The following is a 24,659-nucleotide window of genomic DNA, read 5'->3' on the forward strand; positions in this document are numbered from 1 at the left end:
AAAAATTGCAATCCTTCGCTAATTCTAATAAATCCCTCTTAGAAAATCCCCTATCTAAATAATCTAACAGAGGATAACGCATTCGATCAGGGTGCCTATACCAAAATAATAGGAAAGATCGGTTAGCTCTCAATCAAAATACGCCCGGATATTATAGCGACCGTGTCCAAACTATAGCGCCGCAACGCACACCCGAGAAAAGATAATATAGTAGCGTACAAAGTTTTGTTGCAATACCTTGTAGGTACCACAAATTTAGGAATCCTATTTGGAAAAGAACCCTTAAAGGGTCTAGAAGGATTTGTCGACTTATCGTACGCTAATACAGAGGATAGAAAATCTACCGAAGTATATATTTAGTTCTTTGCTAGTACCCTAATCTCATAGAGCTCTCAAAGACAAGATATCGTAGTAGCCTTATCGACTATAGCCGAATACTATGCCCTTGCGATCGTAGCGAAAGAGGGACTTTACCTTGCCAAAATTGCTACTAACCTTTTACTTATGCCCCTATTGAACCAAGATAAAGAATTCGACAAAAATATCCTAATCACCCTATTTTGTGATTCCGACAATGCTATCACGACCGTCATGAACCCCAAAGTCAGCACAAAATTATCCTAGATCAGCACGAGATACCATTTGATCAGAGACCTTATTAAAAAGAACCTCATCCAACTGACTAGTATCCCGAGCAAGGACAATGCCGCTAACATGCTTACCAAAACCAAGCCCAATAGGATTTTTCAAAATGATCGTACCAAATTATTGCGCATAAGAGATCCTAACTAACCCTCCCCTTCCAAATTTTATTATGTCACACCACTATGTATGTTATTATTCACATTACTGCTAGTCCTGGGGGGGTGTAAGAGAGTTTGCCCTCTCTAGATGTTTGCTAGGCCTAGCAGCGGTCATGTGTCTTGAGGGTTTTTCCCCCATCGTGGGTTTTCCCTCTCTAGATGTTTGCTAGGCCCAGCAGCGGTCATGTGTCTTGAGGGTTTTTCCCCCATCGTGGGTTTTCCCTCTCTCTCTCTTCCTCCTTCTCCCTAGACTTCCCAATCCCAGTTGTCTCGCCTCCAGATTGCTTCCTTGCCTTTTAGACCTGTAGGTCTATCATAAAGTCCTTCTCTTAATTAACGGGATTAGACTATCTAGGTTCTAGCGTAAAAAAATTTCTTTCTAGTTAGGAATTAGGTCTCTAGAGATTTAGATTTTAGGATCTAGTTAAGTATTAGAGGCTCTTTTCCTGAGTTATATTAGTAAAATTTTACGATATTAGGAAGGTTATAAAATTAGGATATTTTAGTTCTCTAGTATAGTTAGTAGTATACTTAGAGGGATTAGAGCGGCTTAGAGAAAAATTTGTTCCTTGCGTAATTCTAGATCTTTTAGGAATTAGACTTAAGAAGATAGAAGATTATATCCCCTTCCTCTTTTCTATTAGAGAAGTAGAATTTTTAGAGTAAAGGAAGTTTATAAAATTTAGATTTCTTCGTAGATATCTAGACTTATATTAGAGTAGGTATTATAGTTAGGATCTTTATAGTAGTCGTTATTCGCGTAGGTAGTATTTTAGGTAGGCCTATTTAATCGTTTTACGGTTATATCGGTTATCTTTTTAATATTTTAGATCTTTATATTATCGAACCTTTCTTATATAATCTATTTAATTTAATTATCTAGGTCTAATAGTAGTATAGATAGTTCTTCCTAAAAGTCTATATCTCTTCTAATTATAACTTGTCTCTTACTTAGGTCGTAAATCCTATATTAGTAGCTATTCTTACTATTATATCTAACTAGGTATCTAATCTATACTCTTAGGACTATCTTTTATTCTTAGATTCGTTATTCTTTTAGAATATAGATGTAGGCTTTAGAATACTAGATACGTAAAAACCCTAAATCGATTAGTTACTTTACCCTAGAGCTATTAGTATTATACTAGTACTTATTCTATCTTTCTAAAGGGGATAATTTTTTATTTAGCTTACGGATTCGGTTTATAATATAGGTAGTAGTAACTATAGCTTTAGGCTATAAAAATACGGCAGCTTAGGGCGTAGCTACTATAAGGGTTCGGGCCCCCTATATAATAAGATATCTAGAGCTTTTAGTAACACTATTTTGTTTATAGGTATACGGGGCGCTTATTAAGAAAGTGTAACCCTTCTGCTTAGCCTATTCTTTAAATTTAAAGAAACTTCTGTTTCTATCTATACGGATTTCGGAAGGCTAAGTGCTAGTAGAAGTGAAGATACGCTTTAGTATTTAGATTAGGATATCTAAGGCTTAGCCTTTTATCTTTATTAGAATAGCCTATCTGAACCTTGTAGTATCGTTAACTACGATTAGGACGTATAATATATTCCCGATTCTAAGGGGGGTGTATAGCTAGATATTAATATAGATGAATTCCTATAGTATCTTAGAGCGTGTCTGGTTTCTGTAGGATACAATCCTCTTAGATTTTATAATCTTATAAGCTTTATAATTAAAATATTCGTTACTATAGACCTCCTTACCGATTTTATAATAGTTAATTTTTACGGTAGGCTATCTAATATAACCTAGATAGTAATAGGCTACTTCTAGTAAAATTATAGTAAAGAGATATACAGTCGCTATAATTAGGGGGACCTTCTTTTCGTACGCTATAGATCGTTTAATTAAAGTAGCCTTTAGAAATAGGACACCTCGTTTCCTATATATATATACTATAATCTTTTATTTATTATCTAGGTTAACAAAAATATTCTCCTAGTCTTTCTAGCCTATTTTATAGTCCTTATATATTTAGGTCGTAGATAGGAGGTTAAAGTTACCTATTAGTATATATTCGTATTATATATTAAGGGTTTTAGTGCCTTCTAGGAGGATTAATTTAATTCGAGCGATTACTTTTCTAAGAGATTTAATAGTTCTTCTATTAGAGGTCTAGTATTAATAGCTATAAGGGTTACTTTAGAATCTTACAATTATATTTCTATTAATATAAATCGAGCGTAATATATCTAAGTTAACGATCTACTTAGTAGAGGGATTTCTTTTAATTAAGGCTATAGTAAATTAGGGATCTAGGCGATCGGCGAAGTCGAATTCTACTACTATAAGGGCGTAGTAGTACTTACCTTCTTCTTTATTAATCTATATTACTATATTTACGCTCGTATTATTATCCGCGTTATCGCCTATATTACTATCTTCCTCTTTAAGATTCCTTCTATATAGTTAGGATTAGGATTAGGTTCCCTTTAAGGTAATCGAATTCTTATTCCTATTATTCTTTCTAATAGAAATTAGTATTATTAGATTTTATTAGCTCTTCTAAGGATTTTAGAATATTTAGGTAGAATTCTAGATATTACCTCCGTTCTTCTTAATTCTATTATTATATATTATAGTCTACCCTTCTAGCGGTAGTCTATTTAGATTATCTATATTCCTCTATAGGATATTTACCTAGATATCTTTAATAGGTTTCTAATCTAGGGTTCGCGATATAATAACTAAATAGGCGTAGTCCTTAGTAGTATAGCCCTTTCTTCTATAAAAGAAGTAGTTACCGTTCAGAGTAACCTAATTTAGGCCTTTAGTCTACTCCTTTACCTATTCCCATAGCGATTTACCTCTCGGGAGTATATATTTTAATAGGAGGTATTTATATTTATCTAACGAGAGTTTTAAGGATTTTCCGGTTATCGTAGTTATAACGCTCGAGAATTAGTAATTTATAATTTCTAGTTTATAGATTATCTTAGTAAAGGTTCGGAAAAGGTCTAGAGCGGTAATCTTTACGATATTCTTATATCTATTAGAGTAGTCTACTAGTCTAGTAGCTATAAAAGTTAGGATATTACTTACAGTTTATTAAGAAGTAGGGAAACGATTATACCTAGGATAAGTTAGACTTCTTCTATTACTTTAGTATAGGTACTACGAAATTTATATATAAAATCGATTAGTAATAGGTAGTTAGCTTAGTAGGTTCGTAGAACCCTAGTTACCTTCTTTTTACTAGGAATAAAGCTAGTAGTATAGAGAGCCTTTTTTAACCTAATAATATATTTATTAGCGAATTTGTATTAGAATCTTATAGCTTTAACTATTATATCGATATCCTTCGAAATAGACTATTAGAGCTATATCTATATAGTATAGGAGTATTTGACCTAAGTTTCTGCTTCGTTAGATATTACTTTAGGCCTATTATATTTTAGGTTAACGAGATAATAGAGTCCTTTCTTTTTAAGGATTTAGTATGCATCTCTAAACTAGTCCTCAAAGTCTTCTGTTCTTTCTAATATTTTAAGTAGGTTAAGGGTAAATTCTTTAGGGACGCTAGTAAGTTAGTTTACTAGTTAGCCTTAGGATAGGTAAAGAAGTTACTATAGTCCTCGCGAGATATAGGGAATTCCTTAATACCGGCCGCTTAGCTAAGGTCTTCTTTAGCTATAGTTAGTATTTAGGAATATAATAATAGAGGTTTAGGTAAATTTACTAATTTAGGTAGGATTTAGAGATAGAATTTAGTAAGAAAGAAGGTTTATAGGAGATATATAGTATTAGTATATTACAGTAGGGTTTGAAATAAGAGATATTAATATTATAGTAGTCCTAATAAATATTAATAGACGCGTCTTTCCTTTTATTAATATTAGATTTAGCTTCTATAGCCTAGTTAATTATATTATATTTAGTGAATTTCTGGCTTCTATAGCCTAGTTAAATTTATTAAATTTATATTAGATTTAATAATTTAAATTTTGAATTTAGTGATTTAGTAATTTTCGTGATTATAGCTTCTATAGCCGAATTTAATAGATTTAGTAATTAAAAATTTAAGAACTTATAGTTTTCACAAATTTAGGCCTTACTGTTACGATCGGGCTTATAACCTAATAGACCTATAGGTCTATAAGGCAAGGAAGTAATCTAGAGACGAGATAACTAGGATTAGGAAGTCTAGGGAGAAGGAAGAAGAGAGAGAGAGGGAAAACCTACGATAAGAGAAAAACCCTCAAGATATATAACCGCTACTAGGCCTAGCAAATATCTAGAGAGGGCAAACTCTCCTAATTAAGGATATATAGAGTTTTCTTAGACTTACGAATTACTATCGAAAATTAATACTATAGTACTTAAAGTATATAGTATAACTATACTAATTTACTAAAAAAGGGATACTATTCTAGTAGGACGAAGAAGCAGAAAATTTATTTACTATACTTAAGGAAATATATAATAAAAAGGCAGGAGAAGCGATCCTAGCTATATTTAACTACGATATACTAATTATTATAGAAACTAACGTATCTAATTTCGTGCTTAGAGTCTAGCTTATATAACTAGGATAAGACGGTAAGCTTAGACCTATCGCTTTTTAGTCTTATAAGATAATACTAGCGGAAATTAACTACGATATTTACGATAAGGAACTACTAGCTATAGTATTAGTATCTTAGATATAGAGAGCCTACTTAGAAGAGGCTAAGTATATAGTAATCGTTCGAACTAATTACTATTATCTTACGTACTTTATAACTATAAAGAAACTTATAAGACGATAAGCTAGATAGGCAGAGACCTTAGCCTAATACGACTTTAAGATTATATATTATAAAGGGACCGAAAATACGGTCGTAGACGCGCTTAGTCGACGACCCGACTATAAACTAGGTACTAAGGAAGTAGTACTAGTAATCTTAATAAAAGATAATAAAGGAAATATCGTCTATAATTACTAGACGCTCGTAGCGACTAGTAAGGTCTAGAACGATAAATAGATCGAAAAGATTCGAGATAGTATACGAACTAACGAATTACTATAAAAGATTCTAGGTAATAATATAGCTCTAATAAATAACGGCTTAGTCTATATCTATAGACTAGTATACGTTCCTAAAAACCTCTAGATATAGATTATATACCTATATCACGACGAACTAATATAGGAATACCTTAGTATCGAAAAAACTATCGAAAAGATTACGCGGAATTACTATATTCTAGCGCTATATAGAAAAGTCCGAAAGTATATCTAATAATACGACTCTTATTAACGAAATAAGATATTATAATATATACTATATAGAGAGATAGAGTTAGCCGAAGTACTATAATAACTATAGGAATAGATTATAATAGACTTTATTATAAAGCTACCTATCTTAGAAGGAAATAATATAATAATAGTAGTCGTCGATCGACTAACTAAGTATATATATATAATACTAATAACAGAAACTATCGATATACGATAGATAGCTAATCTACTACTTAAATATATATTTATTAACTATAGAATACCGAGTAAGATTATCTCGGATAGAGATAAATTATTTATATCGAATATATAGTAGTTACTAGTAGATTAACTTAGTATTAAGTATAGACTCTCTACCGCGTACTACCTATAGACTAATAGATAAACTAAAAGAGTTAACTAGACTCTAGAATAATACCTACGATACTATATTAATTACTAATAGGATAACTAGGTAGGGTTATTACTAATAGCGTAGTTTATATATAATAATACTTTATACGCTACTACTAGAGAAATACTATTCTTTATTAATTATAGGTTTAATCCTACTATTATTAGAAGAACTATCGGAAAATAGCTACTTATAGAGTCGTCGAGACTATTAGTAACTAGGCTTAGGTAACTATATTTATAGCTAATAAGGGATATCGAGTTTCTTAATCTATATATAAAAAACTACTACGATTAGTCGCGCTAGGAGGCGCTAGACTTTTAAAAGGGGAAGAAAGTTTACCTTTTACGATATAATATTCGTACTAAATATCCTAGCGCAAAACTCGATTACCTTAAACTAGGACTATTTAAAATTAAAGTAAAAATAGGATCGCTTAATTACTAATTAAAGCTACCTAATAGTATATAATATATCTATACTATATTTTATATCTTATTATTAGAAAAGGTACCTAAGAACGCTAAAATCGCTACTAATATAGAAATAGGAGAAGAAACCGAAAATAAATATAAGATCGAAGAAATTCTAGATACTAATAAAATTAGCGGAAAGCCTTACTACTTAGTAAAGTAGAAAGGATATAATATCTTAGAAAATATATAGGAATCTATTAAGAATCTAAGAGGCTACTACTAGCTAGTTCGATAGTTTTACTAATAGGAGAGGGCGACCTAGTATTCCTAACTAACTAAGAGGAATCTAGATCGACCTAAGAAAAGAAAGGATTATTTAATAACTAAGTTAGAGTAGGATCCTCTAATAACGCTATAAGAATCTAGCTACTAGCTATAGTAGATAGAGGAACCCTAGTCGCGATATAGGTACTCTCTATAGTACGCTTATTTTATTTAGATTTAAGACGCTCTTATTTAAGCCTCTTTTTTTTAAGATATTCGCGTTCTTTAATCTCGCGATACTCTAACTCTTCTAACTTAGTAACTTCCTTAAAGTCTCGAGCGATAAAATTACTAGTACGTTTTTATAATAAACGTTTCTACTTTCGGAGCTAAAAGAGCTTAGCTAGGATAGCCTCCTTCTCCTCCTTAATTTAATTTTAGGACTTAACTAGATAGCGCTACTCTGTATTAGTAAATAAAGGAGATAGTATTATATACTTTAAACTACTACTAGCGCGCACGTAATTACTATAGTAGTCAGAATAATTAGCGCGAATATATACTCGTCTTTAGCGAATATAATATTCGTAAGGAATTATAGATTAAAAACATTCGTCTTTAATACGACGAGTTAAGGCGTTCTTACGAATAGAAGCCTTAGAAGATATAGTTAGTAGGATAGGCTATAAGAAAAGAAATAAGGAGAAAATAGAAAAAATAGTAAATAAAACTAAAGAGGATACTAACGTTTAAATCCTTTAGGGATAAAGGATAGGGAAGAAGGGGATAATATTATAGACCTTAAAGAAGTATAAGAACCGTAGTTAATTAAGTAATAACCGAGGACTAATTATTCTATAGATACTAAGGATTAGCGTTATTACGTATATTTTAGTATACTTAGGTATACCCTAGGGACCTAAGGTAAGGATAGTTAGGGTAGGAGCTAGAAACGACCTATAGCTAACTAATACGAACGATACCCTCTTACTCTATAGGATAGTTAGCGCGACGTAGGAAATAGCCGCTATTTTACTGGTACTAGAATTATACCCTAAGTATAAGTAACTAGTAACTTATTACGTAACTATATCCTATCGGTAATAGGATAGACTTCTCGGTAATAAGTCCTAGTATATTAGTTATAAGTCTCGACTTATTAGTAACGTAATTCCTGGCTGTCTCGGCCACCTAGCCGTCCTAGCTACCCTCTCCTATTAGAAAAATTCAAAATTGATTATCTCAACTAACGCCTAATAATTTAACTAAATATAGCGATTTTTATATAAATTAATCCTATAGCTAACCTCCCTGTACCTACTATACCTAGGCGGAGCCCTAGTAGCCGGTTAATCTGCCTAATTAGGCGTTTCGCCCTGCGTATACGATCCTGCCTCACTAACTTCAACTAGCTAATTTAGCTGCTAAGCTAGCTATAGGCCCTCTTGAACGGTTAAACCTTAGTCGTAGGGTATCTACCTAGTTAACTGTCTACGCTTCTTAATCGCCTTCTTATTTACTACGCGTAGATTAGCGTTTTCTTGCGCTAATAGCGCAGTATAGTATAACGCGATATAGTAGCCCTTAATAATCTGATCTAGTATCGTTTTTGATAGGCTTAGAGGGCTATTCGACCGCTATTTTAGCAGATCTTTAAGTATTAATACTTACTTTTATAGCTAAATTACCGTTCTAGGTGTTTTTAGTATAAATTAGCTAGATCTACTACTTAGTCGGCTCGTTAGTAGTATAGGCGTTCGTAGAGAGATATTAAGCTTTGAAAGCACTCTTTCTATATTAATTAGCACTAGCCTACTAGCTACAAAGCTATTTTGAATAGTACTTAATTAGTAGGCTTCCTGCCGCGCGCGTTAGTAGTCGTGTAGGAAATTAAACTTATCGATATAATTATAGCCCCTACGCGCAAGATTACTTATAAAGCGACTATATAAGCGTTTTAACACTACAAAATAGCTAATATCTAGTAGCTATAATAGATACGATAAATACGTAGGTATACAGAGTAGTATAATATCGTTTTCGGCGCAGATTCGATCGAATTAAGGCGTAAGATAGCTACCGTAGCTATCGAGGATTAGTAGCTAAAATCGGCCTCGTACGCGCGAATTTGTTAACGGGATAAATATCTTTTATAGCTAACATAGGCTAATCTTATCGGTAGTCTAGCTATGATTCGAGACTTCAAATCGCTAATCTTGCGGTAGATTATCAAACTAACTAGCGATTACAACTTTGCCTTTAAAGATTATATACGGCGGTAGCGAATAGCTATTAGCGTAAATTACTTCGATAAGAGTAACCTATTCGCGATTTCCTAGTTATAGTATCGATCGCCGACCGTAGTATTTAGCTCGCGTAACTGCCTTCTGTGTAGATATAAGACCTATTACGAATCCTATCTTATCAAAGTTATAGATATCCTCTAGTTAAATACCGTTCTTATCGATTACGCGTTATATAGTCGCGAACCACGCTCGTAGCGATTTTAGGTCTTCGTTTAGTATACGCTAGTAATCGTAACGCCTAGAAAAGCGTATTCGAAGCTTATTACGCTATTAGATAAAGGTTAATAGCTAATTCTTGCCTATAGTAGGTAGTAGCTAGCTACCGCGAGTAGTAAGGAGGATATTAGCTATTTCTCGTATAGTAGCTAGCCTAGGGGCTACTCCGCGTATATCTATAGAGATAATCTAATTTACAAGCGAATCCTCTTTGTATTAAGTTAATTTATAGCCGGTAGGGCGCGAATTAACGCGTAAAACTACCCCTCTTGCGCGGTCGATAAGCGTTAATCTAGGTATCTTGTATAGGCTAGCTACTACGCGAAGAGATTTAATACGGCTATTTTAAAGATTATTAAGGGCTAATAAGATCTTGCCCTCCTAGTTAGCTAAATTCTGCGAATATCTAGATCGAATTAGTGGCATAGTAGACGGTTGAAGATAGTGTGTAGGTATAAAGACGCGATTTTGGAGAGGGTGGCCGGGACGGCCGGGTGGCGGAGACGGCCGGGAATTACGTTAATAGGAGGGACTAGATATATAAGGACGCTCTTTTTAGTATTATATATTTAATTCTTCGCGATTAATTATATATTATTACTTAGTTACTACCTTGAAGCACTTTATACTCCACGGTTTAACTCTAAGATAAACCTAACCTATAGGGAGGGGATTCACTCGGTAGTAACGCTTAGTGATTAACCTACTTAGCGCGTACTTCTAGCATATCTTGTAAGACAATTAATAGGATCTAACCCGTAGTAAGGCTTTACGAAGTAACGGTACGATTAAGAGACTAAGTCTTAAGATCGGAAGTTAGGATAGCAGGCAAGTATCGGCCCGGGACGTTCTAACTCATAGTAACCAGTCGGTACCGCGTAACACTAGACTAGTAGATTATTCTAATAGATACGAAAATATTATAAAGATTATAGTACTAGACCTATTCCGAATCTTTACTAAGATAATTTATAAGCTTAAAATTACTAGTTACTAATTCTTAGCCCTTATAGTTACTAAGCTCCTACGCTCCCTACTAATCTTACTATTATCCTTACTATTATCCTTATCCTTATCCTTATCCTTATCCTTATTAACTAAGTATAAATACCTACTATTTAAATATATACCCCCGAGAGGTAAATTACTATAGGAATAGATAAAAGAATAGATTAAGGACCTAAATTAGATCGCTCTAAATAGTAACTATTCCTTTTATAGAAGAAATAGCTATACTACTCAGGAATATATATATTTAGTTATTATCTTATAAACCGTAAAGTAGAAACCTATTAAAGATATTTAGGTAAATACCCTATAGAGGAATATAGATAATCTAAATAGAATAGCGCTAAATAGTTAGACTATAATGTATAATAATAGGATTAAGAAAACTAGTAGCTAGGATTAAAATTAGCTAAAGCTAATTTCTGCTAGAAAGAATAATAGGAGTAAGAATTTAATTATCTTAAAGGAATCCTTATCCTAATCTAAACTATATAGAAGGAATCTTAAAGAAGAAGATAATATAGATATAAATATAGTAATATAAATTAATAAAGAAGAAGATAAGTACTACGCTCTCGCTATAGTAGAATTCGACTTTACTAATTACCTCGAATCCTATCTTACTATAATTTTAATTAAAAGAAACCTTTCTACTAAATAGATTATAAAAGAAAGGCTCTATAATATAAAGATCTAAAATATTAAAAAGATAACTAATATAACTATAAAATAATTAAGTAGGCCTAACTAAAATACTATCCGCCCAGATACCTATAAAGAAACCGAATATAATACTTACTCGCTCTCTAATATAAGCCTAGATACCTATAAAAATACCTAAATTTTATAACATTCCTATACTCTAAAAATTCTACCTCTCTAATAGAGAGAAGGATAAGAATAAGATCTCCTATTTCCCTTAGTCTAATTCCTAAAAGACCTAGAATTACGCGATAGAGGAATTTTTCCCTAAGTCGCTCTAAACCCTCTAAGTATACTACTTAAGAGAGTTTACCCTCTCTAGATATTTGCTAGGCCTAGTAGCGGTTATGTGTCTTGAGGGCTTTTCCCCTATCGTGGGTTTTCTCTCTCTCCCTTCTTTCTTCTCCCTAGACTTCCTAATCCTAGTTATCTCGCCTCTAGATTGCTTCCTTGCCTTATAGACCTATAGGTCTATCAGGTTATAAGCCCGATCGCAATAGTAAGGCTTGAATTTATGAAAAGCGTAAGTTCTTAAATTTTTAATTACTAAATCTATCAAATTCGGCTATAGAAGCTATAATTACTAAACTACTGAATTCAAATTTAAATTATTAAACCTAATATAAATTTAACAAACTTAACTAGGCTATAGAAGCCAGAAATTCACTAAATATAATATAATTAACTAGGCTATAGAAGCCAAATCTAATATTAACAAAAGAAAGACACGTCTGTTAATATTTTTTAGGACTACTATAATATTAATATCTCTTACTTCAGACCCTACTATAATATACTAATAATAATACTATATCCCCTATAAACCTCCCTTCTTATTAAATTCTATCCCTAAATCCTATCTAAATTACCTAAATTATTAAATTTACCTAAATCTTAATTATATTCCTAAATACTAACTATAGCTAGAGAAGATCTCGGCTAAGCGACTAGGGTTAAAGAATTCCCTATATCTCGTAAGGACTATAATAAGTTCTTTACCCTAAAATCCCGAGGCTAGCTAGTAAACTAACTTACTAGCGCCCCTAAAGAATTTACCCTTAACCTACTTAAATTATTAGAAAGAATAGAAGACTTCGAGGACTAGTTTAGAAATATATACTAAATCCTTAAAAAGAAAGGACTCTATCGCCTCGTTAACCTAAAATATAATAGGCCTAAAGTAATATCTAACGAAGCAGAAACTTAGGTCGAATACTCCTATACTATATAGATATAGCTCTAATAGTCTATCTCGAAGGACATTAATACTATAGTTAAAGCTATAAGATTCTGATACGAATTCGCTAATAAATATATTATTAGCTTAAAAAAGGCCCTCTATACTACTAGCTTTATTCCTAGTAAAAAGAAGGTAACTAGGGTTCTACGAACCTACTAAGCTAACTACCTATCAGTAATTAATTTTATATATAAATTTCGTAGTACCTATACTAAAGTAACAGAAGAAGTCTAACTTACTCTAGGTATAATCGTTTCCCTACTTCTTAATAAATTATAAAGTAATATCCTAACCTTTATAGCTACTAGACTAGTAGATTATTCTAAAAGATACGAAAATATTATAAAGATTATAGTACTAGACCTTTTCCGAACCTTTACTAAGGTAATCTATAAACTAGAAATTATAAATTACTAATTCTCGAGCGTTATAACTACGATAACTAGAAAATCTTCAAACCCCTCGTTAGATAAATATAAATACCTCCTATTAAAGTATATACCTCTAAGAGGTAAATCGCTATAGGAATAGGTAAAAGAATAGACTAAAGGCCTAAATTAGGTTACCCCGAATAGTAACTACTTCTTTTACAGAAGAAAAGGCTATACTACTAAGGACTACGCCTATTTAGTTATTATATCGCGAACCCTAGATTAGAAGCCTATTAAAGGTATCTAATAAAGAGGGGAATGCTCACGGTAGTCTGATCTTACTAGATAGGTCGAGTTATAGAGGAAATAAACTAAACCTATAAGCACGTAAGTCCTAGGATCCTCTAAGGTAATCGTGAGATCCGATATTAAGTACTAAAGGTAGGAATTAAAAAGAGTGTGATATTGCGAGCGTAAGGAATCTGACTATAAAGACTATCCTAAATCCTCCGTCTAAACTATTAATTAAGTATATTAATAATAATCGACCCCGTAAGCTAGATCCTAGTTAACCTTTCTCGACGGTAAGGCTCTTAGGTATCTCCTACTACCGAATATCCGCTATTAAGTATATATAACTAAATCTCCTACTATATAACCTCCCCTCCTATAATTTACTATCCCTTAGTTAATTTCCTATATCCTTTTCCTATATCCTTCGATAGTAACGCTAGACCTCCTAAGACCCTTAGGCTAACTTATTAGGCTATATAAAATTTAGTAAAACCGATAGGCCCTTCTCTTTTTGTAGAAAATAAGAGTATACGCTAAATTACTACCGTTCGGCCTTTATCGTTATCTTAAAATATAGTAGGTAGGCCTATCTCGTCTAGTCGCGCTACTCCTAGATTAATCTATACGCTCGTTACTACTTCCGGCTAAAAAGAATATCTAATTCTTCGGTAATAGCAGGGGAATCCTATCTTTCGCGACCGATTAGCGTATCTCCGATCGAACTTAATTCTAGTAACCGAATTAATATAGAAAAAGGATATATAAGCCGACTACTATATTTCTGACTAGACTATCCTAAAGGAGTCTTTTTAGGTAACAAAAAATCGCGATAATAAGCCGAAAGTTTAGACTAAGTACCTAATTTAGGACTATCTAGGGTCTTATAATCTTCCCTAATACTAATAAACTAGGGTAAAACCGTTCGCTAAAGATAGGTCGCCAGACCTATTAATCTATAAGGAAGGTATAGCTTCGAAATACGTATATCTTCCTGTTTATAGATAACTTTTTCCTAGGAGAGACTAAATTTCTTCTTATCTTCTACTATCTATATCGTAGCTAATATTTTATAGATTAGACTAGGCCTTGCAATTACTCGCGAGTCCTCGGCTCGCGCTACTCGCGAACCGGCTCGCACTTCTGGCTCGAACTCGCGAGCCGAAGACTCGCGAGTTCGAGTCAGAAAGTCCGGCTCGCGAGCCGTACGACGGTAATATACTAGTAATCGAGCCAATCGAACCGCGAGTTTTTCTGGCTCGCTATATATAATAATAAATTACCGGCTCGATTTTACAATACCGTACGAGCGGGAAGACTCGCGAGTCCTTGACTCGCGAGTTCGAGCCAGTCTTTCCGGCTCGCGAGTTCGAGCCAGAAGTGCGAGCCGGCTCGCGAGTCGAGTCCAAGAAGCCGGCTCGCCGCGAGTAATTGCAAGGTCTAGATTAGACTATCTTTCTAGTAACTATAATTATCTAGATCTTACTACTACTCTGCGAGGTACCTTTATATCCTAAGTAGTATCTTAGTATAATTTCGCTATTCCTTATTAGTTAAAGAAACCGTCCCCTAAATTATATTCGCTATTCGTTAAAATACGAGAAGATCTATTATATTAATATCGAGATAGCGGAAAGCTATCTATTTACTAGGGTACGCACTCTTCGCGTAGTAAGGAAACGAAACTAGTCGATATTAATAATCCGGTCGTAGTAGAACGTAGAATATATAGTAGGTATAGTCGCGCTATACTAATTACTAGATACTACTATACTATATATTTTTAGCCTACCTAACCCTTAGTATATACTTTCGCGATTATTAATACTAGTTATATATACTAAATTCCTCCTCGATTATATCTATTAGACCGCGAGGATAATAGCCGTCCTAATCGTTATATAGCTATAAAAAGATTAGTACTACTATATTTCTATTAACGTTCTAATCTCTCTCTATTTTCTTCCTAAAATCTAGTAGAACCCTTCTAAAATAGCGAAAACTTATATCCTAAAAGGTTAGATACTATAGCTTCTAGAAATTTAATACTAGCGGTAGTTATATCTTAGGAGAGAATCGAAAATAGCTCCTAAGTTCTTTTCTATAAGATAGTTTAAACTATACCTTAAATTCCTTCTTAGCACTATCCTAGTAACCAAGCCTAGCGTAAAGGTATTATAAGCGTTATACTAGAGTCTTATAATTAATACTATTAGTATAAATATATAGAAGATATACTAGCTAGGCTATATACCTCTTATAAATTGAATTAGGACTAATTTCGGTTATATTTTTATGAATAGACCTACTAATAAGCCGAAAAATTATTAGAGCTTCGCGTTCGCTTTTAATGACTAATTTCGTCTTTATAATCGCTTTAGCTAGCCTAGAAGTACCTATTTTGTATCTATAGGATACCGAATCCGATAGATTCTACGATATCTTTAGTTTCTTAGTAGTAGGCTCGGTTAGTAGTTCTAAATTCTAGGATCGCTTATTGTTACTATAATCGTTATCGCTTAGTTCTAGGTTTCGTTTACCTAGTTAGATTTCTTCTATAGAAGAAACTCGGCTTCCTTCTAGATCCTAGTTTTATAATTAGATTTCTTCTATAGAAGAAACTTAGCTTTTATTCTTATCTAGAGCTATACTTTAATCCTTATCTACCTTATCTAAAATTCGCGGTATCTAATAGTATTCGTATATAAATCTATCCTTATTAATTAATAGATATTACCTTAATAGTCTCTCTAGCGTTAATTCTATTAAATCTAGTAATTTATAGGCGTTATCGAGATTACCCTATATAATCTCTTTAGCTCTTTAGATCCCCCGCCTATATATTCCTTTCTTAAGTCATTAGAGAATAGCGTTATTAACTCGGAGCTATATCTCTTCGAAACTAATCCCGCTTCTTACTAGTTTACTAACCTTTTTAGCGAAAGTTTTTATTCGGACTCTAATTATAATCTTTTTAGCGTTCCTATTCTAAGCTTATAGCGCTATATATATTACTTACTAGATATAGTTCTTGTTATATTCGCGATAATTAATTACTTCTCTTGCTACTATCTAGCTATCCTTAAAATCTTCCTAAGTCTTATATCCCTTCTAAAATTCGCTATTCTTTATAAAGGTATAGAGTTTAATCGCGACTAAGTCTAAAAATACCTATCCTTTTTCGTAAATCTTATACAGATAGAGCTTTACTATCTTATAGACCTAGTCCGTAGGTAGCGTACGTAATTCTTCGATAATCTTAGTAGGGGAAGTAATTTATATTAAATAATTACTTAGTATCGAAGGTATAATATTAAGATACTAGCTTATAGCGGATATCGTAGCCTAATTCGTTATATTAAATTCTTCTATAGAAGAAATTTATAGTACTTAGCGAAAATTATTATAATTTAAGCTCTCTCCGGAGACTTCTCTCCCCTCCTAAAAATCTTACCGTCCCTAGTAAGTTCCTTTTCTATTACCTTTCAAAATAGTCTTAAAAACTACTAAATTTCTAAATAAAGATAAAATTTAGTAAATCTAATAAATTTAATCTGCTTCTAAGAGAAATTAACAAAAATATAAATAAATCCGAATATTCGTATTAAATAGACTAATTAATATACTACCTTTTTAACAAAGAAAAATATCGAATTAAATTAACCCTATCCCTCTCGCGGTAGCTATCCTCTTCTACGCCTTTACGTAGTAGAGTAATCCGTTCTTAGCCTTATTCTTTTATCCTTATCTAAATTTCTTTTATCCTAGAGCGCCTAGTAATAAAATCTTTTTAGCCTACTACTATTAATACTAGCGCTCCTTATTTATTTATTAGTAAGGTACTATCTAATTCTTTAATTTCGTATACGCTATTTTTTAGATCTTTCTGATTCGATACGGCCCTATCTATCTAAATCAGAGCTTATTTCTAGATATTATATCGTCTTCTAACCTAGTATTATAGAGAAGGACTAAATCTTTTTCTTTTAGGGGCGTAATTCGTAGGTTTCTATACGAGTTATAATATTCTTTATTCTAAGCTCTTAGCCTCTATAGCTATATTATTATATTAGAGATATCCTAGTCTTCTTTTAATTTATTTAGCTTATAATATAATTAGCTCGCGCGTATCTCTACTTTTCCTAGGGTAGTATCGACTAGGTAGATATATCTAATTCTACCGGTAAGATAGTATCTTATCTATATAAATAAATTAGAAGGGTAAGATATCGGTATACGTATATAAAGTCGCTCTATTAGTAAGTATCGCGGCTAGTAGCTTTTAGGACTATTTTAGTTTAATACCTCTAAGTTTATACCTATTCGTTATTTTAGATAAGGCGTCTTTTAGCGTTCGTATTACTCTCTTAATCGCCCTATTCCTACGGGTTATATACCGAAATTAAAATAGTATTAACGCGGTACGATTTTAAAAAATTTCGTATTTCCGAACGTATTTTAGGACTAAAATTAATAATAATCTCCTAAGGTACCCTATACCTATAGATAATATCCTCCTAAACGAATCTAGTAGCGCTTTTACTATCTATTTCTAGAGAATCCTTACTTCTAGCTATCTACTACTAAATCTCTTACTTAGATAACTCCTTTTTAACTTCCTCGTTAGGTAGCGAGGTAGTATTAATATACTATTTCTCCTAGATTCGTATTAGTCTTACTTCTAGTAGGTTTATATAGTCTAATAGGATTACGCGCCTAGTATTCGAAGTATACTCGCACAAATTTTAGTCTCGTTATATATTCCTAGCTAATAGTACCGCGTAGCTAATAGGTTATAAGTAGCTTCGCGGCCTTTATAGCCTAATTCTTTATATAAGCGCTATAGCGTCTCTTTTCGTATCCTAGTATTGTCTAAAACCCTTTATAATTAGATCTCTGCTATACCTCTATAAAATAGATATCGATCTTAGACTATAAATCTTAAAGCCTTTTTCTTAAACGTACTAAATTTACTACGAGATATCTTAGTAGGCCTATATAGTATTATTAAGAATCTTATAATTTTCTAAGATTCTTCTAAATATAATCCGTCTAGAATTTCTGTACTAATAGTTTTTCTTCTATAGAAGAAATCTCTTAAGAAATAGGAATTTTAATAAACTATAGTTTCTACTAGGGAACTATAACGCGAAGATAAGAGATTTTAGCTACGATAAATTTATTAACCTCTCTTCTTTTCTTACTCTTCTATTTCTTTAGCGTAGCGGGCTTCCTAGATAGGCTATTAGCGGTACTATTTTTCGTCCTAGGAATATACTTTATATCAAAATCGAAAGCCGAATCTAAGTAAGCTATCGCGTTACTAAGGCTAGGTAAGTCTAAGCTAGTCGATTTAACTATATAACTAATATTAGTATTAGTTTCTAATATAAACCTTACCCTATATAGCTAATACCGTAGCTTTTTAAATACCTTTATTACTCCTCGATATTCTAATTTTCTAGTATTATATATTTACTCTAATTTAGACTAAACCCCTAACTCGTATATCGTGCTACTCGTTATACCCCTTCTCTTTTCTATATTAAAACTACCCTATCCTATTTTTAACGCGTCTACTATAAGCGTTAGGTCTAACGGATTCTAGCTATAATCGACTAGTATAACCGCTAGAAAACTATATAGTATCTCCTTAATCTTCTTAAAGGTATTCTATTTATTATTACCCTAATAATATCGTATCCTTCTATAATATCGTATCCTTCCGTAATATTATATATAATAGCGCTATAATATACTAAAAATCCTTTACTAGAATTCGAAAGTAGACCGTAAGACTAATAAAAGAGCGTACCTTATCGCGATTAATAGGGACTAGCTAGTCGGCTAACTTAGAAATTTTCCGCTTATTAGGTCTACGCCCGTTAGAATCGTATACCTAGCCTATAATTTCAAGGCCGGATATTATAAGTTACGATTTTTCTACAGAAACTCTCGCTCCCGTAAGTTCTAAAAGATTAGGGTCTTATCTAGATTTTATATATTCTAAGATAAACCTCCTAATCCCTAGTCTTACAAACTCGTTATTATACTAGGTCTTAGGTCCTTTAACCGGAATATTATCTATAAAAGGTTTAGTAATATATAGAATATTAGCTAGGATCTATATAACTACTCTTTAGAATTACGTAGAATTCGAAGCCCTTATAATAATATAGTCTGCCTTAGTAAACTAATTAGGGTCTAAATCGCTATTATATTTCGATCGCGACTATCTAGAGTTATCTAGTTATACCCGGAAAATAGATTAATAGCGACGATATTACTATACCTAAAAATTCTTTAACGAATTCGTCTATTAGGGGGTATATTCGTATCTCGTACTATTACTTTATTAATATATATTATAGCGTTTACTATATAATATTTTCTATTCTTCTTGTACTAAAAACTAAGGATTTCGGTAGGGACTATCGTAATATTCTAGGACCCCTTTTTATAATCTTTCCTATAATATCTCTTTAACTATACCTTTTAGCGCTAGATTCGAAATCTAGGATACTACTAGGCCTTATACCGAATCGTCTTAATACGTTATAGCGGTATTACTTCCGGGAAAATTAAAGATATATAGGACTAATCCTACGTAAAATAACCTTCTCTTTTAAATAGTATCTCGCGTAATAATCCTCTTTTCTTTAGGAAGATCCTTTCTAATTAATATTTTCTACTCCCTTTTAGGTATTAGACGCGTATCCTTATAATTATAGAGATCCGCGGTATTAGTAGATTATTAAATTTACTTTTAATATTAGACGCGCATATTTAGTAAAGTATTTCTTTTTAGATTTCCTTCTAATTCGTATAACTAGTTAGTACTATCTATTTTTTCGGTCGCGTTAACTAGTTTTAATCTTATCCGCTACTCTTTTAAAAAGTATAAACTAGTATACCTATACCTATAGGTTAGGGCTCGGATTTATAGTTAAAAGATACCTTAGTCGTAGAAATCTTATAGTAATATCCTATAGCTACCTACGCGGAATCTTATAGTAGCTAAATCTTAATTTATCTAAAATTTTTAATATCTTTCCGTCTCTTATATTTTTAAATATTTTTAGTACTTTTATAGCGTTTTTAGAGGGCACTATTAAAATATATAGTAAATTATAGCCTATTTTTAGTATCGGTATCTTATTTATTATACCGAAGTATCGCTATTAGGCTTCCGGATATCCTAAAAAATCTATCTCTATTCGTAGGTTCTAAAAATCTTTAGGCTATAGCTAGTATACTCCTAGACCGAAGTTTTCTTACTCGGAGAATATACCTTAAAGACTAACTTCCTAGTCCGGTCTTCCGAAAAGACTACTATTTTAACAGAACTATTAATTTTCTCCGTAGTAGAAGCTATTATATCGCGTAACTAGATTCGTCCTAGAGAATCTCTGCTATATAATCCTTTATAATTATATAGTAAGAGTACGTTATAATATCGCCGATTAAAATAGGTAAGTTTCCGTAACTCCGTAAAAGGGACGCGTTTAGCTATTAATAGGTACTATATATAGCTTTAGATCTTTTCGAATATTAAGGTTTTAATACGTGCCGTTTCTAGGGAAATAAGATTAACTAATAATCCCTAATTAATCGTAGCTTTAAGCTTATACCTATATACGTATACCTTTATACGCAAGAGCCCTCTAGTATATTCCTTAAACGTACCCGAATTTCGCGGCGCAGAGATTCGTACTATCTCCTAAGATCCTATACCCGCGCGGTTACTTTATCTACTTTTATAACTCGCTAAGTAGTAGCGAAGTATATAGGCGTAGTAGTATTCGTAGTATTCGTAGTATTATAGTATTCGTAGTATTCGTAGTAATTATAGGCACCGAAGATTCGAAGGAATTCGCAATATTTCTAACTTAGCTACGTAGTTACGGTAATATAATATCAGATTACCTAGTATAATCGTAGGCGGTATAGGAATAGCTAGCAATTTTCTAGTAATTTCTTCCTTATATTAGATAGTAGTATCCGCGGAAGGTTTTAGGCGCTTTTAGATAGTCGACGAATTTCCTAGTCTAGATAGGTAAGTAGGTCGAAAATCTTACGTCTTAACTAGCTCTCTAGGTCTAACTACCCTAGTCTTAGATTTCTTCTATAGAAGAATCTCGCGGCTAACTATTTAGTTAGCGATCCTGTTCCGCCTATAAATTTCTTCTATAGAAGAAATTCGTAAAGGGCTAGTACTATATCCTATTATATCGTCTTTATTAATAGTCGCTAGATAGTATCTGCTTAGTCGTATACTATATTTTTATAATTTCTAGACTAGTTAGAGCGCTTACGACTAGCTAGTTATCTATTAATAGCGAAGACTTCTCTCTTATATATTTCGTCTTCGCTTCCTTCTAATCCTTCGAAATTAGCGTCTTTTCTAAGAGAAATCCCTACTAAATCTACCTAAGTAGTATAAATTTATAGAGTATAGTAAGAATAGACCCTAAATATAATTAAGGCGTAGTAATAGTAGAGATAGCGTTAACGCTTACGCGTTAATTCTTCTACTACTAGTACTAGTCCGGAACTATATCCTTCTAAAATTAGTTACCTCTTTTACGCGCCTCTAGTCTATTCTTACTAACCCTTCTAAGTACTACCTATTTAGTTTATTCCGGTAGTATAGTCCTTTATTTTATATACTTAGATAGATAGGATAACTATTACCTAATACCCTTTATTCCTATACTAGTAGTAACTATTAGATATCTATCTTATAGGTATATAAGTATATTATTTCGGTTATTATTTTTCGCGATTAGGTACTAAACTAAGACTCTCTATTTATTAGTAGCCTTCCGCTAGTCTTTAATAACCTTTAGTATATTTACTAATAGACTATTAAAAGCTTTCGTTAAACTTTCTAAATCCTATCCTCTTAGAGAGCTCGTATTCTTAATCGTAGAATCTCTATTTTTCGGAGTATCTATTATTTTCCGTCCTTATATATTTTTCTCTAGAATCTAGACCTAGATTCCTTTCTCGGTACTATATAGCCTATCGCGAGATTATAATCCTTCTAGTCCTAATTTAGATCCCTAGTAGCTTTTTCGATCTAATCGAAAGAGATCTATCTTTTACTCCTAGAAGGGTAGTTAATATTAATTTTCTCCTTCTTAATTAATTTCGATCTTAACTTTTTAGGTAGTCCTTCGATAAACTAAGTATATCGTTCTAAATCGCTAATATCTCCTCTCTTTACTAGATATAAGGAAATAGACGAAAAGGTAGTTAAGTATATATAAAAGTCGTTCCTATTCGATACGATTCCTATAGAAATCTATAGCTAGATATATATAGGTAGCCTATAGGCTATCTATATCGCGATACTAATCTTTAAAGTCCTAGAAAAACTCTTCTTATTCTTCGCTTACTAGTTAGATTCGCCTTAACCTATATACGCTATAGCTAACTATAGTAATCTAGAAGGATCTCTAAAATTCGCGCGTTATTTCTTATATTATAGCGCTTATATATACGTTTAAAACTATCTAAGAATTCTAATATATTTCTGCCTTCGAATCGTAGCGTACTAGGGATCCTAGCTTAGGTATAGTCCTAACTATATATCGCAAAGTTTATATCTCCGAATTAGGCGTATAAACTTATGTTAGTATTAGCGAAGGAGCTAGTCTCGCGGTAGCGGCGGCGGTAGCTATACTCTCTCGCTAAACCCTTTAGGCGATCCTTTAGCAGACTTAGAAGGGCTCGATTACTAGGATTACGATAGGTATCGAAAGAGGTTATATTCGTAGGTATATCTAAAGATATTCTATAGTCGTTTAGTTATTTAGATTACGATAATTACTTTAGCTTCGTAGGCTCTGTCTAGTCCGGATATTTTTAGGGTTTTTTAGGTATAATAGTATCTAGAGGGATATAGTAAGATTCGCAAGGTAATTAACTCTTTAAATTTAACGAAGTCGTAAAATTAGTAGCTAGTCTAGATAGTAGCGTAGTTCCTAATTCTTTTCGATTTTTCTTCTAGTTTCGTACTCTCTTTTATAGCCGTTTCCTTTCTTTTTTATCGCTTTTCGTCGTCTATTTTAGACCTTGCAATTACTCGCGGCGAGCCGGCTCGTACCTCTAGCTCGAACTCGCGAGCTGGAAGACTCGCGAGTCCCTAGCCCGCGGAAAATTACTCGCGAGTAATTACAAGGCCTAGTCTATTTAGTATATATTTTTCTCGTGTGTTCTTCTGCAGAAGAATTTTATAACTACTGTTTTAGTATAGCATTCTCTTCTAGTAAGGTCTTTATATTAGCCGCCTATAGAAATCTTTCTAAAGCGATAAACTAACTCTATATGAAGTTCGGATAGACTAAGTTTATCTATTAATATAATTAGTCTAGAGATATTTTTAGTAATCGAATTAATATCTCTCGATCCTCTTAGTATCGATTAGCTAATAATCCGCGAACGAGCTAGGTATACCGGTCGAATAAAGGTATAGTATTAGCCGTAAGACCTTCTATAGGAGTATCCCCTTATATATAGCTAAGAGTTACGTATTTAGCTATAATATAAGGTATTAGTTTCGAATAATAGTCCTAATTTCTCTCAATTTTCGTTAGGGTTAAACGCGTTGCCTACTTTTTCTGCAGAAAATTACAGAATTTCTTAATTATAGCGATAGTTGTAATAGTAGCGGTCGTAGTAGTCGTTCTAGTCGTCTTAGTCTTAGTAGCGGTAGTAGTCTTAGTAATTATCACGGCGTAAGTTATACGTAGTGACTTAAGACGATTCACGATCGAATCGACCCCGCGTCGTCTTAGGGTAATAACCCTAAGGGCTCTGTGTAGGGCTATAGGAACTCGGTACGCGGAAACGCTATATATATATTATAGGAACTAGTAGAGACTACTAGACCCTAAGATTTAGTCTTTGAAATTAGACCCTGTAGACTTAGACTCTCTGTCTAGCTAATAGGTTCTCTGTCCTATAATACAGACCCCCTAATAATTACTAAATCTTCCTATTTAGCTACCTAGAGAAGAAATATCTATACTAACGACCCGTTAATGATCTGCCCGTCTTATAGTAGCGGAATAATCCTAACGAGTTAGTAAGGGACTTAGATAATCCTCTAGTAAGCTTAGCCTAACCCCTCGGGACCTAGAAGATAGGTCTAGCTATAAGATATAGTCTCCTAAATAGGCCGAACTAAAGGAACAAAATACCCTTAATCGCCTCCTAGCGCGGATCTAGTAACTCGAATATAAAGCTACGATTTAGCGATAAGATACCCCTAAACTATAACCCGCGCCTCCTCCTCCCTATCGATCCCGAGGCGTAGAGATTAAAATTAATAATATCTTATACTAACTAAGCTCTATATTAATCTTAGAGTAATATATCTAGTAGCTCGATAAATT

The 24,659-nt window shown here is 32.8% G+C and overlaps 1 protein-coding gene across 1 annotated transcript; it reads left to right on the forward strand.

Moving 5' to 3' along the window:
- Nucleotides 1-11,869: 11,869 nt before the first annotated feature.
- POX_c04439 (uncharacterized protein) lies at nucleotides 11,870-14,688 on the forward strand (the record flags this gene model as incomplete). The annotated part of the gene is made up of 3 exons (XM_050113318.1): nucleotides 11,870-11,878; nucleotides 14,344-14,470; nucleotides 14,609-14,688. The coding sequence occupies 3 exons, from the start codon at nucleotides 11,870-11,872 to the stop codon at nucleotides 14,686-14,688; spliced, it is 216 nt and encodes a 71-aa protein (XP_049970874.1).
- Between the last annotated feature and the right edge of the window lie 9,971 nt (nucleotides 14,689-24,659).

This window comes from Penicillium oxalicum, chromosome III, assembly GCF_001723175.1.
Source record: "Penicillium oxalicum strain HP7-1 chromosome III, whole genome shotgun sequence".
NCBI classification, from domain to species: domain Eukaryota; kingdom Fungi; phylum Ascomycota; class Eurotiomycetes; order Eurotiales; family Aspergillaceae; genus Penicillium; species Penicillium oxalicum.